This window comes from Aquarana catesbeiana, linkage group LG06 (assembly GCF_042186555.1).
Source record: "Aquarana catesbeiana isolate 2022-GZ linkage group LG06, ASM4218655v1, whole genome shotgun sequence".
Taxonomy (NCBI): Eukaryota; Metazoa; Chordata; class Amphibia; order Anura; family Ranidae; genus Aquarana; species Aquarana catesbeiana.
In genome coordinates this window covers 357637877-357654119 of record NC_133329.1, presented here as the reverse complement: position 1 = coordinate 357654119, position 16243 = coordinate 357637877, and the positions used below count along the sequence as shown (strand labels likewise).

The 16243-nt window shown below is 42.8% G+C and overlaps 1 protein-coding gene across 1 annotated transcript in view; it reads right to left on the bottom strand.

Annotated features, from left to right (window-relative positions):
* LY75 (lymphocyte antigen 75) overlaps positions 1-16243 on the bottom strand; it is a 211079-nt gene that overhangs the window by 7878 nt on the left and 186958 nt on the right. Inside the window, exons 30-34 of the mRNA XM_073634073.1 lie at positions 11841-12058; positions 6486-6660; positions 6225-6383; positions 4109-4231; positions 681-845 (exon numbers count right to left, since the gene is read on the bottom strand). Coding sequence (XP_073490174.1) covers positions 681-845; positions 4109-4231; positions 6225-6383; positions 6486-6660; positions 11841-12058 — 840 coding nt within the window. The remainder of the gene's footprint in view (positions 1-680; positions 846-4108; positions 4232-6224; positions 6384-6485; positions 6661-11840; positions 12059-16243) is intronic.

Below are 16243 nucleotides of genomic sequence, written 5' to 3'. Positions count from 1 at the left end.
CTGTTAGCCATGAGGGTGCTTCCTGTGATGTGTCATGAGGATAAACATTGCAGTTTTGGATACTGAAGCCCCCGATCCCTCTTGAAGACTGAGGAGAAGAATAAATTCAATACCTTCACCATGTTACAGTGGACATGGTGAGTACAGACAATTTTCAGGTGTCAGGACCTGGTTTACACATCAGCCTTTCTTTTATTACCAGGAAATGGTATAAAGGGTGCTAATCTGTTATATTTGACGATTATGTTGTAAAGCGCGCTGTTGGCGCTATATAAATCCTGCATAATAATAATTACAATGACTAATTGTATAATGCTGACACATATCATTAACCTGGAGTTGTCCTAGTAATACAAAAACTAACACAAACCAAAAACTTGCTCATTAAATGCCCACTCTAGCACCTACTCCACAGGACACATGAAAAGCACTGGCAGGTGACCAATATCTTGACTGTTTAGCTGGGCTCATATCCTGGTTGCGTCAGATCTCCCAAATAGCAGGGAAGACACAAAACCTGACAGTTGCTCCACTCTGACTGAAAACAAATATCCATTTTGGGTGAACTGTCTCTTTAATTGATCCAACATTGGTAAACCAAAATTAGATTTGATTACTCTATGTACACCATCGCTACTCTTTGAATAGAATGAGGCTCTACATGATACAAGATAACTTACTTATAGGTGATTTGCAGACGACTCTTCCCATGCCAAGTGTACAGGGAATTCTATTCCATGTGCCAGTCTCTGGGAATAAAACAGTACAGGAGTCGGCGGTCTTTGCTGGAACACTAGTCCAGTGGTTATATTTTATGGGTGATCCATCAAGCCATAACTTCTGACCTGCATGGATAGAAAAATCAAATATTAACAGTTCTACCAGGATAACAGCATGAGAAAAGAAACCCAGCAGAGACTAACGATAGATTGCGAAGATAGATTTAAAATGACGTGTACCCCTAAAACACAATCTCCAACACAGTTGCAAACAAGTGTTTTTAAAATCTCAACTCCAGTCTTCACTGTTAACACATCAATAAATAACTTAAAGGAGAAGTTTACCTTTTCGGGCAAAATTTCAGTTTTCATAATATTTCCATTTCTGGCCCAGCTATCCCAATGTGCTTTTCTCTCACTTACCTTATCCATGGGAGGATTAAAATCTTGTTAGTGTATTTGAATGTTTGAACAGATTTTCAGATTCCATCACTCCTAGATTCTCTTAACATTTCCCTGAATGCGATGCAGCAGGTGTTACTGTGCAGATTTCATTCTGCTCACCACTGCTACCCTGTTTCCCCTAAAATAAGACCTAGCGTTATTGTCGGTGATGGCTGCAATATAAGCCCTACCCTCCAAATAAGCCCTACCCTGTTTCCCCGAAAATAAGCCCTACCCTGAAAATAAGACCTACAAGGACTTTAACTAGGGCTTATATTGAAGCCATCGCCGACAATCACGCTAGGTCTTATTTTAGGGGAAACAGGGTAGCAGTGACACACACAGTGAACCCAGGCAGCGATCCAGGTCTACAGAGGTTGGGTCCATGACTGTGTGGGTTCATGGGAAGAGGGTGATTGAGGGTGATTTTCAACCACGAAAAAGTTTTGGGTTGTCCCCAGAACAGGAATAGTGGGGAATCTTCCAATAGGGACACTTAAGTGACCCTGGTGACAACAAGGGCTTTCCTGAATTTGGAAGATTTCACTTCACCTATCCCATAGCCATACAAAAAGTGAGAGAATATCTCTCTAATAAGACAGAGATAGCAAAAATTACCTGTACAGGGGTTTCTAACCACCCCCATATTCTATCCAAAATAAAAAAAAAAGCCTCTAGTGCTACTTTAAAAGAGAAGTATGGAGTTTTTTTTTTCCAGAACCCTACTTACCTAGGTGGATGCAGTGTCGGTCTGATCCTGCATCTGTCCCCCGCTGGATCCAACACTGAGAACCAAGCAATCAATCACCGCTAATTGCTCGGTTCTCACGGCTCGCTGAGCAGAGAGCTGGTGACTGTCACCTGAAATGTTATGTGTCACTTACCTGAAACCGAAGCCTGCGATGTCACCGATGTCCCCGCTGGCTGGAAGCGTCCATCTTCAACCCTCTTCCCTCCAGGGCCGTGAACTCCAGCTCTGTGACAGGCCAGAGTCGCGTGACGTCACTCCCACGCATGCGTGTGAGAGCCACCAATCACGGCATGAACCCTATTACGATGTGCCCTTTCTAAAGTGTGCATGCGCCATAGACATCGGCGCGCGTTTTTTTTGTAAAAATCTTCTAAATCGCGGAGGTTTAGGGGATATTTCCAGCACCTACAGGTAAGCCTTAATATAGGCTTACCTGTAGGTAAATGTGGTTGTACAGGGTGTACAACCACTTTAAACCCCATTGAAAATCTGTGGACTGACTTAAAGAATGCAGTCCACAAACAGTCACCATTAAATTTAACTCAACTTGAGCAGTTCTCCAAAGAAAAGTGGGCAAATATCACAAAGTCTAGATGTACAAAGTTAGTAGAGACATATCCCAACAGACTAAAGGCTGTAATTAAAGCAAAAGGCGGTTCAACAAAATACTGACATAAGGGGGTAATCCTTTTTCCAACTCAGGAATTCTGTTTTTGAATTCCTTTATTTTTTTTTCTGACACATTGGTGTTAAATCTTTCACGTGGATGTTATAAGTTGCACTAGTAAATACAGCTGAATAAAAATTAAAACGGTGTCTTTATTTCAGGCTGCAAGTCAACAAAATGTGATTACTTTATTTATCGGCTTATAACACGCACAGGCATATAAGCCGCATATTCATTTTAAGAGGGAAGTTTCAGGAAAAAAACGTAAATTTTAAGCCTCGGTTTACACCAGAGGCGGCACGACTTGCAGGTCGCCTCATCGAGGCGACCTGCACACGACTGCCGGGGCGACTTGCAAAACGACTTCTGTATAGAAGTCTATGCAAGTCGCCCCCAAAGTCGTACAGGAACCTTTTTCTAAGTCGGAGCGACTTGCGTCGCTCCCCTTAGAACGGTTCCATAGCACAGAACGGGAGGCGACTTGTCAGGCGACTAGGTCGTCTGACAAGTCGTCCCTGTGTGAACCGAGCCTGAATAAGGAACTTTGAAGCAAAATAAGGGTCAGTGTCCATCTGCAGCCTCACAAGTGCCATCAATGCAGCAGCCTCGCCATTGCCATCAATGCAGCAGCCTCGCCATTGCCATCAATGAAGCAGCCTCACCATTGCCATCAATGCAGCAGCCTCACCATTGCCATCAATGCAGCAGCCTCACCATTGCCATCAATGCAGCAGCCTCACCATTGCCATCAATGCAGCAGCCTCACCATTGCCATCAATGCAGCAGCCTCACCATTGCCATCAGTGCTGCCTGATCAATGCCCATCAGCCTAGAGGGGACAGGAAGGGGGGTGGGACGAGCGCCGACAGATTACATACAGTCAGAATCTCCTATGATAGACAGAACAGTGGTCCAATAGCGGCCCAGGAGACGGGACTTCCTATTACAGAGGCCACCAAGTAAACAGGAGATTCTCACTGTATGTAATCTAACGGCGCTTGTCCTGCCCCTACTCCCTGTCCCCTCCGAGGCAGCTAAAACTGAAGTATTAGCGTATAACACGCGCATGCTATTTGCACCCGATTTTCATGGTGAAAGAGTGAGTGTTATACACCTATAAATACAGTATTTTAAAAGGGGGGGTAATTCTTTTCTATATCCACTGTAAGCACTGCAGCATGATGACTACTTGTTCTCCTTCTTCATACTTGTCTAAACCCTGCAAGAGGCTGATATCAAGTCTAATTCAGGCATTTACACCGTATGCTTTACAAAAACATACATTTAAATGATGTAATAATGAATACAGAGCTGCATTAATTTGTGCCTTTTATGTCTGCCTGAGTTTCAGATTTAAGAAAAAGTAGTCTTCAAAAAAAAACCAAGGGGTAATTTAGTCCAGAATTCATTCATTATTAGAACATCAGGTATGGGAGGGCCTGACCCTTTGAGCATTTGTTTTCCTTAGCAAAAATGAGAAATGAAGTCACTTGCAAAAGTATATTTGTTGTCTAGCTAACTACTTACCAGCTGAGTTTGGATCTACTCCGAGCCAAGTTCTGCGAGTGATAAATGCATCAGACATCAAATATTTACTAACAAATTCATTCTCTTCCTCATCATTTATAGTCAGCAGTTTGGCTGTGGGATCTAGAAGACATACACTGGAATATTAAAGATGTACTTGTCGGGGTTGTGACTATTTTGAGTATAATGTACAGCATTGACAACCTTTGGCTATGTATATTTATTTAGTTTTTTTTCAGGCAACATTAAAAGCCATAAATTGTAACTCTACTGTATAGTAAAAAATTTCTTTAAAGTGCCTATTGAAAGATCTAAGCGAATGAGGACCAGGCGCCGCATCATATAAGTGTATGCCAGGTTTCAATCCCCCTTCTTCATCCTCTCTGCGATGGCATAGGGCCTGTTTATTATGGTCAAGCCAAGTAGCAGCATCTGGCTGATTAAAAGAAGGTTAGCAGCAACCCGCATCTTTGCAGGGAACAACATTGCATAAGGTAAATGCAGGTTCAACTGCCTTTTCGCATCTGCGAACTTAGCACGGCATCTCTGCACCTCCGCAGAGAAGTCTGGATAAAAGGATACCCTGGTGCCATTGAACTGAACATTGGCAAGCTCCTGGGCACATCTCAGCTCTGCTTCCCTGTCCCTGTAATGTAGAAGATGGGCCAAGATTGCTCTGGGGGGGGGCGCCAGGTGGCAATGGGTGGCCCGGAGTGCGAGGAGTCCTCTCGACAGTGAAAAGAGGGAGAAAGCATCCTTGCCAAATAGATCAATAAGCAAACCTTCTACAAATGAGGTTAGATCTTTTCCCTCAGTTTTTTTTTCTGGCAGACCCACTATGCAAATGCTGTTATATCGCTGGTCTGCGGCATGGGCTTCCCGGGTCACTGGTGGCAATTTATCTTCAATATCACTAACTCTGCTCTCCACAGCAGTCGTCCGCTCCCAAATCTTTTGAAGGTCTTGTCTTAGCAGCGACACATCTTCCCTCAGACCCCTAAACTGCTCATTAAGTGTTAACTGACGCTGTACACATTTGCACCACTCTCAGTATTTCAGCCAAAGTTGGTTGCTCTTGCTCCTCTGATTCAGGATCTGAAGGCAAAGAAGGTGGCAGCTCTGCATTGCTTGCAGGCTTAACATTACAATGTTGCGTCTCCTGCAGATTGCCCCAGTGTCTCAAGTGCTGGCAAGTGAGAGATCCCTGCGGCCCCTCCTGTGGCATTCTCTGGGTTTCCCCCAGCTTTTGGGCATAATAGAACAGGTCCCTCGGGTGTTCCTTACCCTGATTCTTGAGAATCTTTTTGCATCTTTAGCTTTCTCTGCAGCCCATGGCATGCGCTGTGTCAGGACCGCATTGTGGAATTCCAGGCTCACTAAATCTTCCTTTTTTCTTAGTCATTCCACGGGTGCAGAGGGCTGGCGGGTGGACCGGGTCGGTAGCCAGCTGGAAAGCACTGAATCGCCACTGTATCACTGCAGGGAGAGGATCACTGGACTGTGCTGGTGCGGAGCTGTGAGAAACGTTTCCTCTCACATGCCGATCTTGGCCACGCCCCCCAACTCTAATGCATAGTAACATGCATGGTCCCTACTTATATCCAACCCTCTTGTGCAACCTGCTAGAAAACGTGGGCCTTGGAGTGTTGACCCTTTTTGCTTATAAAAGGGTTGTGGAAAGGCTTATTCCCCAGTAGCTGTTTGTCAGGCCTGAGCACAGTTCTATGGACGCGAGGAGGACTGTGCATGGCTTGTTGCACTGCAAGGTCCATATTCTGCACTGAATTGAGTCAGACTAGCAGTATGGGTAAACTTAGGTTCACTCTAAAGAGATTGACCGTTTAAGAGCACCAAAAGTTACTAACCGGCATGAGGTGCAGTCAACCAAAGGTGCTATTACATACCCACATCAGCTTTATTTTCGCCCGCTTTGCTAAGATCGTGGGCTACACTATACTGTGATAGAGCTTGCCTGGTACTTCCTACTCCTCTACATTTCTACTAGCCCATAGCAATTGACAACCTCACTGGCCAATAATAATAATGCATAGGAGGCAAACAGGGGCAAGCAACGTCATACACTTCAATTTTAAAAAAACTGGTTACAACCACATACCTAAAGTCTCACATATCTTGGTGGCATTTTCACTAGTGAAAACAGAGTAGTTGTAGATCTTCATGTCAAATGCATAGCAAAAATCTTTATGACGAACCCATTGTGTGGGGTTGTCTGCTTTGGGACACAGTGGATCAGTCTCTGTAGACTGTGATTTTCCTGCAACAGATGAAAGAAAGGTGGATAGCAACAATAAGACACTCTGACGTATTAATTATGGAACTGTAATGTTTATGCTTTATATAAAGAGCTATAACTTACTTGCCATTGGTTTAGAGCAAAGAGCACCATCCAGAGGTTCTGTGCAGCCCTTGAAGAGCCACGTTCCCTTTGTGTCGAAATAGACACAGTTTCTACGAGGCAGCAGTGTGTTCAGATTTGCAAATGCATATTTGACCAAAGTACCATCTGACCATTCTGTTCCTGAGACCGTCCCCTGTTGGCCAAATCAAGCACAAAGTTGCAACAGTCCAAGAAAGGATAAAGAAAAAACATTACTCCCCTCAGCTTCATCTGCTGCAAAAACACTAATCAGTCTTTACAGAAAGTACAGTATGGTGTCTGTGCACACACTGGAAAATTGCCGACCACCAGATTTTATTTGTCTTCTGAGTAAAGATCAGCGATTTCCATTTACATGTAAAAAACCATGTGAAAACCTGTTGTAACGGCGCTCAAAGAATATCGAATCTAGATTGACCAGCATCTTGATTCATCTACATAAGGTTTATTTGGAGATAAAAGCTTGGTCAGGTCAGCTAAAGGCTAGGTTCACAAAAAAAAAAAAAAATTATACATACATTTATATATATATATATATATATATATATATATATATATATATATATATATTATATTACACACACACATATTTCTGCAAGAAAAAAAAATGAGCATTTATATACATTTTTTTTCACAGTAGCCTGCAAAGCATTACAATGCCAGGCTTCTGCAGACTCTTCCTCCAGCTTGTGCCTGGCTTTCAGCTGAAGGAAGGGTCAATGGACTATAAAAGCAGTGTAACTGGGAGGCAAAGGGTGGTAATATGTAACATATTGAAAAGGTAAAGATGGCCTTTCGGCTGATTCACACCAGCGGCTGCATTGCTGCACAGTTGCTGGTGTGCAGTGCGATCCAGCTGAGCACAGCACAGTGATAATGCACTGAGCTTTTCCTTTAGAACAAACTTTGAGTTTGTCACAAAGACATCTTATAAAGTTCTATTGCCGACCAGGCGGTGTGAAGCAGTGGATTGCCTCTCACCATGCTGCCCTGGTAAAAATTACTGCATACAACACTTTTTTTTTTCTAATCAGAGCACTGTGCCCGCACACCACTGCAACACATTGGTATGAACCAAGCACATAGGAGACGAGCCAATATAACCTTGTCCATGCGGTGGACTGCACTGGAATAGCCGCCCAATGCAGTCCCACCGCATATGGTGTGAATATACCCTAAAACATACCTTTTCACACAGAGATATGGAGGCTTACAGTACTGAAAAATGAGAGTGTACCAGATGTCACACAAATCCCATGGGTTTAATGAGTCACTAATCTATAACAAGCATGCAGCATAGGAGTTTGACTTCATGGGCTGCATATGTTCTGCCAGTCAATAACTTAAAAATGATTGAGGTTACAAGATTAGTCTGACAGTCAGGAAGCGAGCATTTCTACAAGGTGGTGAGCAGCCATATTTCTTTGTGCACACGTTTAAATCAGAGATTTTGACTGGCTACAGCTATTAGTGGGTGTGGAGGAAGATTTTTTTATAATTTACCACAGGAATAAGATAACATATGCAATAAGAAGCAAGGTCCGCTTATTTATTCAGGTTCCCTCCAAATGACAAAACACTATGGTACGTTAAAAATGTGCTCACTTGGCTTCCACACTAAAGGAGGGGGTGTCACCATCCATCTGACAAGAAGCGAAGTACCCCAAAACTTGTGAGAAGATGCTTCCGCTCTATGCTAGGATCTAGCCAGAGGAATAATGACGTCACTCTCGCTTAAAGCAGTATTAAACCCAAAAGCGAAGATTTATTATATTGCGGATCACCAATTCTTAGATGTGATAGCTGCATTTGTTTTCATTTTTTAGGCTTTCTTCTATTTTCATCTGGTGATCCAGCCAGCAAGTCTGTTTTCCAAAAGCACAAGCTTTCCAGCAGAATGTATCAGTTTACTTGAATGAGACAATCCATTTACCACTGGCAGGGGCGATTAAAATGATCCGTTTTTTTTTTACTCAAGTAAAAAGCTTTATCCCAAAAGGAAATACACTGTTGCTGTAACTGATTATAAATTGTGTGCTGGAGATTTGCTTCAATTTGTTAGTGTATCTAAATCTGCTAATACATTTACCCCCCCTCCCCCACGCTTATCCCACAATGCTGTCGTCTGCTGTGCCGCCAGTGCTCATACATCCAGAGTGGTGTCTCACTAATACAGAAGGTGTGTTACTGGCAGATCACTGGGCAGGTGAAAACAGAGGGACGAAAGTCAAAGAAAGGAAAACTGATAAAGCCACCACATCTAATGATTGGTAAGCTGCAAGATAATACATTTTTGGATTTGGGTTAAATACCGTTTTAAGCACCATGGGCAGAAGCCAGGGGTAGCACAAGTATGTTTACTATCTTTCACACTTTTTGTTTTTACAATTGCAGAATTTTGGCATGGGAATTTTAACTTGCCTGTTCAGGAATTTAGTCTTATACCATGCGTTATATGTGTCACTACCTTCTGGTGATGAGACACTGGCAAAAGCTTTGCTGGGCACATAATCCCATGCAATCTGTGAGGCTCCAGTTTTGTTAGCAAACAGCAAGGAGATCACACAGGAAAGAGGGAAGAGGGAAGAGACCCAGACAGAGATTTTTGTCATCACAAGCACCTTGGGGCCGAAGCATGCAGCAGCCAAGACCCAAACAGCCACACAGGAAAAAGAATGATTTTTAATCCTATCACTGCCGTCAATTTATGCCATGCATTGGCAGCAATGGCGGGTTTTACAGACACTCCCGTCTGCTACTAAAAACCTGGAAGTGATGGGTAAAATGTCACTTCTGGGTCCTGTTCTCATTTTCCCTGGTCACTGTGGCCGGGGGAGAGGCTAATTGAACACTATCTGCACTTCCGGGGGCAGGGGAGACATCTGGGTTCTAAACCTACCATATTTCATGCTTCAAGGGCACCTAGACACGAAAATGTTGATTGCTCTACATGTTACATATCACTGTGCATGCTGGAGTGAGGGCAAAAATTCTAGGGCCACTATTTACCCAGCTTTTACAGCATTGCCTATGGAAAATTTAGGGTGCTGGAGTTTAGCGCCATTCCACAGCTTAATGAAAATGTAAAGGTTTGACGGTGTCTACTTACTCAGGGCAATCTAATCTTTAATATCTTATAAAAGACAGGCTAATATGTTGCATTTTCGTGCCCTAAAATGAACTTTAGTGTATTTTTTTTTTTTAACAGAAAATTTTCACTTCATACACTGTTGCTCTAATATCATGTGACATACAAAATTGTAACTACCACTATTTTATTCTCCATGGTGTCTATTTTCATAAAATATATAATGTTTTGCGGGTTTAAATAAAGTAATCTTCAAGTGACAGTGAAGTGTTAAAACATGAACATAGCATTAAGTGGTGGCCCTGCAACCTGAAAACAGACCCAAGAACCCTGTCACATTTGGGTGAATGGGTTTAGGTAGGGAAGTAAAAACTTCCTCCCTAGGGGGTCAGTTCCTAAGAGAAGTTGTGATGACAGTGCTGACCTCACCCATGTGGTAAAGTGAAAAATGTATGACATGCCTTTAAGGCAGGACAAGGGAAGGGAAGAGTTACATTTTCTCAAAAGGAAGGAAACAAAAAACTGTAGCCTCACAGAGTGAGTGGAGTTATATGGGCGCACCAGGGCGGTCCCAGCAAATCTTTTGCCAATGTTCAATCACCTAAAGGTAGCGGCATACAACCCATGGTCTAAGAATCAATTCTAGTAATTTACCATGATATAAATGGATTTTTTTTTTTTTTTTTTTAGTGCAAGGTCTTTCAAGAGACACTACCACCTTGCATGGTGCTTTCTGATATGGGAGCGCATGTGACAGTGCCTAAAGTGTATAGCGGCCAATCGCTAAGCCTTAGCCCAGTCACCTAACTAAAGCAGTGACATCAATGTTTCCCTGTAACCAACCCCAGTCAATGTTAGGTATTGTAGTGCCAACTGTGGTGGCTGCAAGAGCAACAAGGGAGCACTGGCAAGGAAAATATCAGTGTGTTGAGGTTGGGGAGACTTTACACACAGAAAGTGTCACTTTGTCCTACATAGATAGAGAATGTCTTTTAGAAGAGCCTGCCTGCATAGGAACAGATGAGCTGTCACTGATTGTTTTCAAAAGTCTAAGCTCCAGTGCCATCATCATTATCCTTGCCTTTTTTTTTTAGTAAGTCACTGACCTGGGACAAATATGCAGCCAGTGACTTCAGCTCCCAGGTCAGCAAAAGGAAATACAGTAAAACCTTGGTTTGAGAGTAACTTGGTTTGAGAGCGTTTTGCAAGACCAGCAAAATTTTTAAATAAAATTTGATTTGATATACAAGCGATGTCTTGATATACAAGTAGTGTCATGTCACAACTGAAGATAAAAGAGAAGAGAGGCGCCTCTAAGTGTAGCAATATGGTTACATTTAATGAAGGTACAACATTTAGAAACTCACATGGATGAGGAATAAAACAGGCACATCTAAGTATGCAGGCATCCGGGGTAAAGCTGTCCACATAGACCATCCTCCTCACGGCCATTGACGTTGTCCCTTCCACGCTGCGCTCCACGAGCGGGTCAAGCCTCGCTTTCAGATCGCTCTACTGCAGGGTAGTCTTCCCGGTCACAATTGCAGACTCACAGCGGTGAGACCCAGCGCTGTGGTGAATTGTCTATGTGGACAGCTTTATCCCGGATGTCTGCATACTTAGATTTGCTTCTTAATCATCAACCATGTGAGTTGCTAAATGTTGTACCTTTAATAAATGTAACCATATTGCTACACTTAGAGGCGCCTCTCTTCTCTTTTATACTCTGGAGCTCCTATTGGATTTTGCTTCTAATCTCCTTGTGGAGGCTTCCATTTGTGGATGGACATTTTATGGTTACACAACCTATCACATTGCTATAATCTTTTTATGTGGACTATAAACTGAAGGACTTATGAATAAATGGTTGTGGAAAGACTCATTTGAGTTTCCATTATTTCTTATAGAGACATTCGCTTTGATAAACAAGTGCTTTGGATTACAAGCATGCTCCCAGAACTAATTGTGCTTGCAATCCAAGGTTCTACTGTAGTAACAAAAAGATGGGAATTACAGCCTTGGCATTTTCAGAAACAATAATAACATGCGTGCTATATAAATCCTGAATAATAATAATATATTTCTATCCTTATAGGTTTGCTTCAAGAAGAACACAAAATGTAATTGCCTGAATGTGATGGTGATACAGAGCTCAGGGTTATGCATGAAGCTGAAGATAATTACAATTGCTCAAAAGCCATATTTTCATTGTTGGTAAGAACAAAACAAGAAACACACACACTTACATCGTTATTCCATAACCCAATCCAGAGGGGGGATCCATGCCGTCTTACAATGTTCTCCATAAAGAGCTGTTGATGGTTATTGTGAACACTGGCCAGATTGCCACCATTCTGCCTGCACTCCTTCACCGCCTCAAACCACATCAGCTTCTTCTTCAAAACATAGTATGTGGAATTGTCAAACGGTATATTATTTGTCAATGGTTCAATGTATTTTGGTCCTGAATAAACAGAAGAAAAACAGAACATGTGAAAACAATGAGGCCAAATGATACACCAGCTGAAGCAAGCCTGTCATATAACAAATGTAGAAAGCTAAGATATTAGGATTTTGGTTCACCTGTAAAATCACATGCACAAAAGACTTCATATTCATGGTTACTTGGGTTATGCTGCCACCTTCAGGTGAATGGATACTTGCCAAAACAAAAAGGCACGAATCCCTACCCACACATAATCCCTCATGCTCAGCTAAGCCACAGTTTTGTAGCAAGCAATGAAGAACAGACAAGAGGGGAGGGATCTCTGTGTCCCATGATGTATTCCAGAAAAAGGATTTTACAGGTAAACTAACAATCCTATTTTCCTAAATCATACATCACAAGACTTCATATTCGCTAAATACAAGGGGGGGGGGGGGGATCCAACACAGCAGCAAGACCCAACATGCCCAAATCCCCAAACATAGAACAAGGGACCCCAGTATAAAACCTGCCTTTATTATTTTCTATTGGTTGAACTAGTTGGTGCCTTTTTTCAACCTAACTATGCAAGACCTTTTGACCAAAACTGGCATCCACAGGAGGTGTAAACATATATCTGGTAGAACTTTGTACGTGTGAAGAGAAGTTCAGGTAGCAACCTTACTACCTTGAACAGGTTGATGCTGAAATGCCCAGGAAACACTGGCACCCCTGGTGGACTGGGCCCAGATTGGGAAAGGAGGAACCCGACTCTTTATTCCATAGAAACAAGCAGATGAAATAGTGGATCAAGAAGCAGCCTGACCCTTGTGAGGATCAAGGACAGATCAAACAAGGAAGACTGTTAAAACCAAGCTGTAGACTTCAGATAGATAAACTCAAACAGCTTAAACAACATCCAAAGAGTGAAGCATGTTCTCCTTAGGATGATTTGAATTAGGACAAACATGGCAAGCAATGTCCCGATTCAGGTGAAACAAAGAAACCACCTTAGGTAAGAAAGAGGGCTAAAGGGGCTGCACAGGTGAAACAATTTGTGTAACACCCTACAAAAGGGCTTTTACCAAGGAATGAGTTGCAATAGATCTCAACAGAACAGCTAAGGCCAAGATTGTCAGGAATCTAACTTAGCCTCACCCCCGGGCGCAAAAAAAAAACTTTCCATACATGGAGGTACACCTTAAAAGAGGTTGACTTTCCTGCCTTGAGGAGGGTAGGTATCCCGGATTTAAACACCCCTATCCCTAAGGTTTTGGTCTTCAACAGCCATACCTTCAAGTCAATGACTGCAAAATAGAATAGAACATCAGATCCTGCAACTGTAAAACTGGCAGATCTGGCAGATCTGGAAGAGCCCACAGCTCATCCGCCAAGAGCTCAATGAGGTCTGCATACCATGGTCTTCCTGACCAAACAGGTGTGATCATAATCACCAGATTGACCTTCACCTTTATCCTGCACGTCAGGCAAGGAAGAAGCTGAAGTGGAGGGAAGGCATAGATCCGGGAGTCACATTATGGCATCTACTGCAAAGGCACATTGATCCCTGGTTCAGGACACAAACATGTCCAGTCTGTTGTTGAAACTGGATACCAAGAGATCCAAATCTGATGCGTATGCGGAGAGGTGAAAGGCAACACCACAAACTGGTAGTAACAATCTTCTACTGCAAATGACAAACAGCTGGCGAGGCTAGGGAAACGGGATGTGTAGGTAGGCATCTTTGATATCCACTGACACCAAGAAATCTGCCAAAAGAAGCCAAACAATGACTGACCAGGTAGAATTATGTACTTTTAGGAATTGTTAAGACCCTTAAGGTCCAGAGTAGGCTGGACATCTCAGTTTGGCTTGGGAACCATAAACAGGTTGAAAAAAAGCCATTTGATATGTGATGACCTCTTAGGACAGCAGCCTTTCCAGAACTGCAAAGAAAACCGTTTGTGGCTTCAATGATACACTTGAGTCCAAAAGGTGATAGAGGAAAGCAGTGAAACTCTTGTAGGCTCTAGACACCACCCTGTAGACCGCCATCTGACTTCCAGAGTCCAGGCAGCCATTAAGGCAGACAGAACAGAAATGCCTCACTTTAAACAAAGAAAGCAATGACTGTGCCATGACTGCAAATTCTGCAGTCATGACTGCAAATTCACAGCGAACACTGTTGGGAAAGACTGCTGCACCTATATTTCCTTGGTGATCACTGCCCTGGACCTGTAGAGAGTTAAGCCCATTTAAGGAGATCTTCAAGATGACATGGCAAGGCATATCTATCACTTAAGGCAGGTGCCCATTCATCTGAAGGTGGCAGCATAACCCAAGTAGTCATGAATATGAGGTCCTTTCTGTGTTGTTCTATTAAGAAATTAAACAAAAAGCTAGCAATGAAAGGAGGCCACAAAAGCCCTTTTCTGTTCTTAAGAATTTGCTTGCGCACACAAACAATATTTCAATTTAGCTTCAAGCTGGAGATTTGCCACTTTTCCCTCTCTTTAGAGGCAAGGAGTGGGCATCGCACTGTGGGATGCAAAGGGACCACTAGGGTGCATTGAAATGTGTTTGTGTGAGATACACACCACAAACTTTAGGCTGCATACCAGAATATTCTTATCAATTTCTTGAGAGGGCACATGCACACTCAAACACGTCAGCTTAGGTGCCCTTGTAAAACTGTCAAAAATGCAAGCTTGAGCAATCAGAAAAGCAACCAAATATCCTTTCAGATCACACCCCATCATGAAATTCCTTAGCTGGAGTCATTAACAATACACATTGCGGTCTCTCTTCCCTGGTTCAATTATGAACTTCAGTGCATTTCATAACTCATTAAATAATACCAGTTCAGCCAGAAAAAGGACATATTTACCTCTAGCAGTTAATTAGTAGCATTTTGAGCCCAAACGCCACTACCCTAGGAAGTACCGGGAGCAAAACTGGCCCAATTCCTCTTTTAGGGGAACTGGACATCCGAAACCTATCATATTTATAGTTGTTCAAAATGTAATTGGGTAATTGCATGCTGGACAATGATATACAAGTTAGCAGATTGTACCCTGTAGGTATTCAAAGATATAAATACCTACAGGAAACTGTATCTGGGACATAGTTGTAAACTGATGACATCCCATCGGCACTCCTCAGCCGCTTAATTGGTCAGATCATTTCTATCAACACCCCCCTCACGGATTAGAAAAGAGATGCTCCCCCTGCAGTTGACAGCTCCCATGTACCATAAGAAGAAGGAAGACCTGTCAAGTCTTATGAGAGCAACTGTACCATCTTCCTCATTGATTTTCGATAAAAGTAGTTGGTGGCAGTAAAGAATTAAAGTGTTTGTAAAGTCACATTGTGACTTTACATGTATCCCCTTCGGATTATGCTGCCAATAACTTAAAAGGCTAAATACCCTTTCTCACACTGCAGCTGTGCAGTCACGTGATCCCCCCCCGCTCATCTACCCCAATCTATGTAGAGAAGCGAGAGGGGCCAAGGTTCCCCTGTGACGTCAGCCAGCCAGAAGAGGGGGAATCACATGACCGCACAGTGGTGGTGTGGGAAAAGGCATTTAGCCTTTTCATAAAAACAAAAAAACATACACTGTAGTTGTTGGCAGCGTAATCTAGAGGGGATACATGTGTATTTGCGGGGAGAGATTCAAAGCAAAAAGCGGGCCGACAGAGGCACGTAACATGACAATGGCATCATGGCTCAGCAACCATGATTACCGTGGTCAGCACAGGCAGGGGGACACAGGCATGATAAACCAGGTATATTAAAACATAGGAAGGGACAAATTACACAGCACGAGCTTGGTGCTATAGATCATCAAGGAACAGGATTTTTTTTTTTTTTAGGGTTACAACCACTTTAATTGCTTAGTTAACTAAACCCAGTAACAAATCACTCTTAGTCTGTTGGCACTAAGATTGTTGTCCCTCCAGCTGGAAAATTTTTGTGCAAGGTGAGTCAGAGTGTCATTGCTGTGTATCAGTGATAGCGCAGTGTGCATTTGGCCAGTCATTTGTCACAAGTGGGTGAAAGAGGGCAGTGGTCTGACCAGCGTTTGTCACAACCAGCAGCTGCACATAAATGCTTGGAAGAAAAAGGGCCACTCTCCTTAATAAAATCCTTAATCAAGATTTTAATAATCCATTCAGTGCACACACAGCTCCACCTTCTCCCTCTGGAAAGACTGGAGGGACA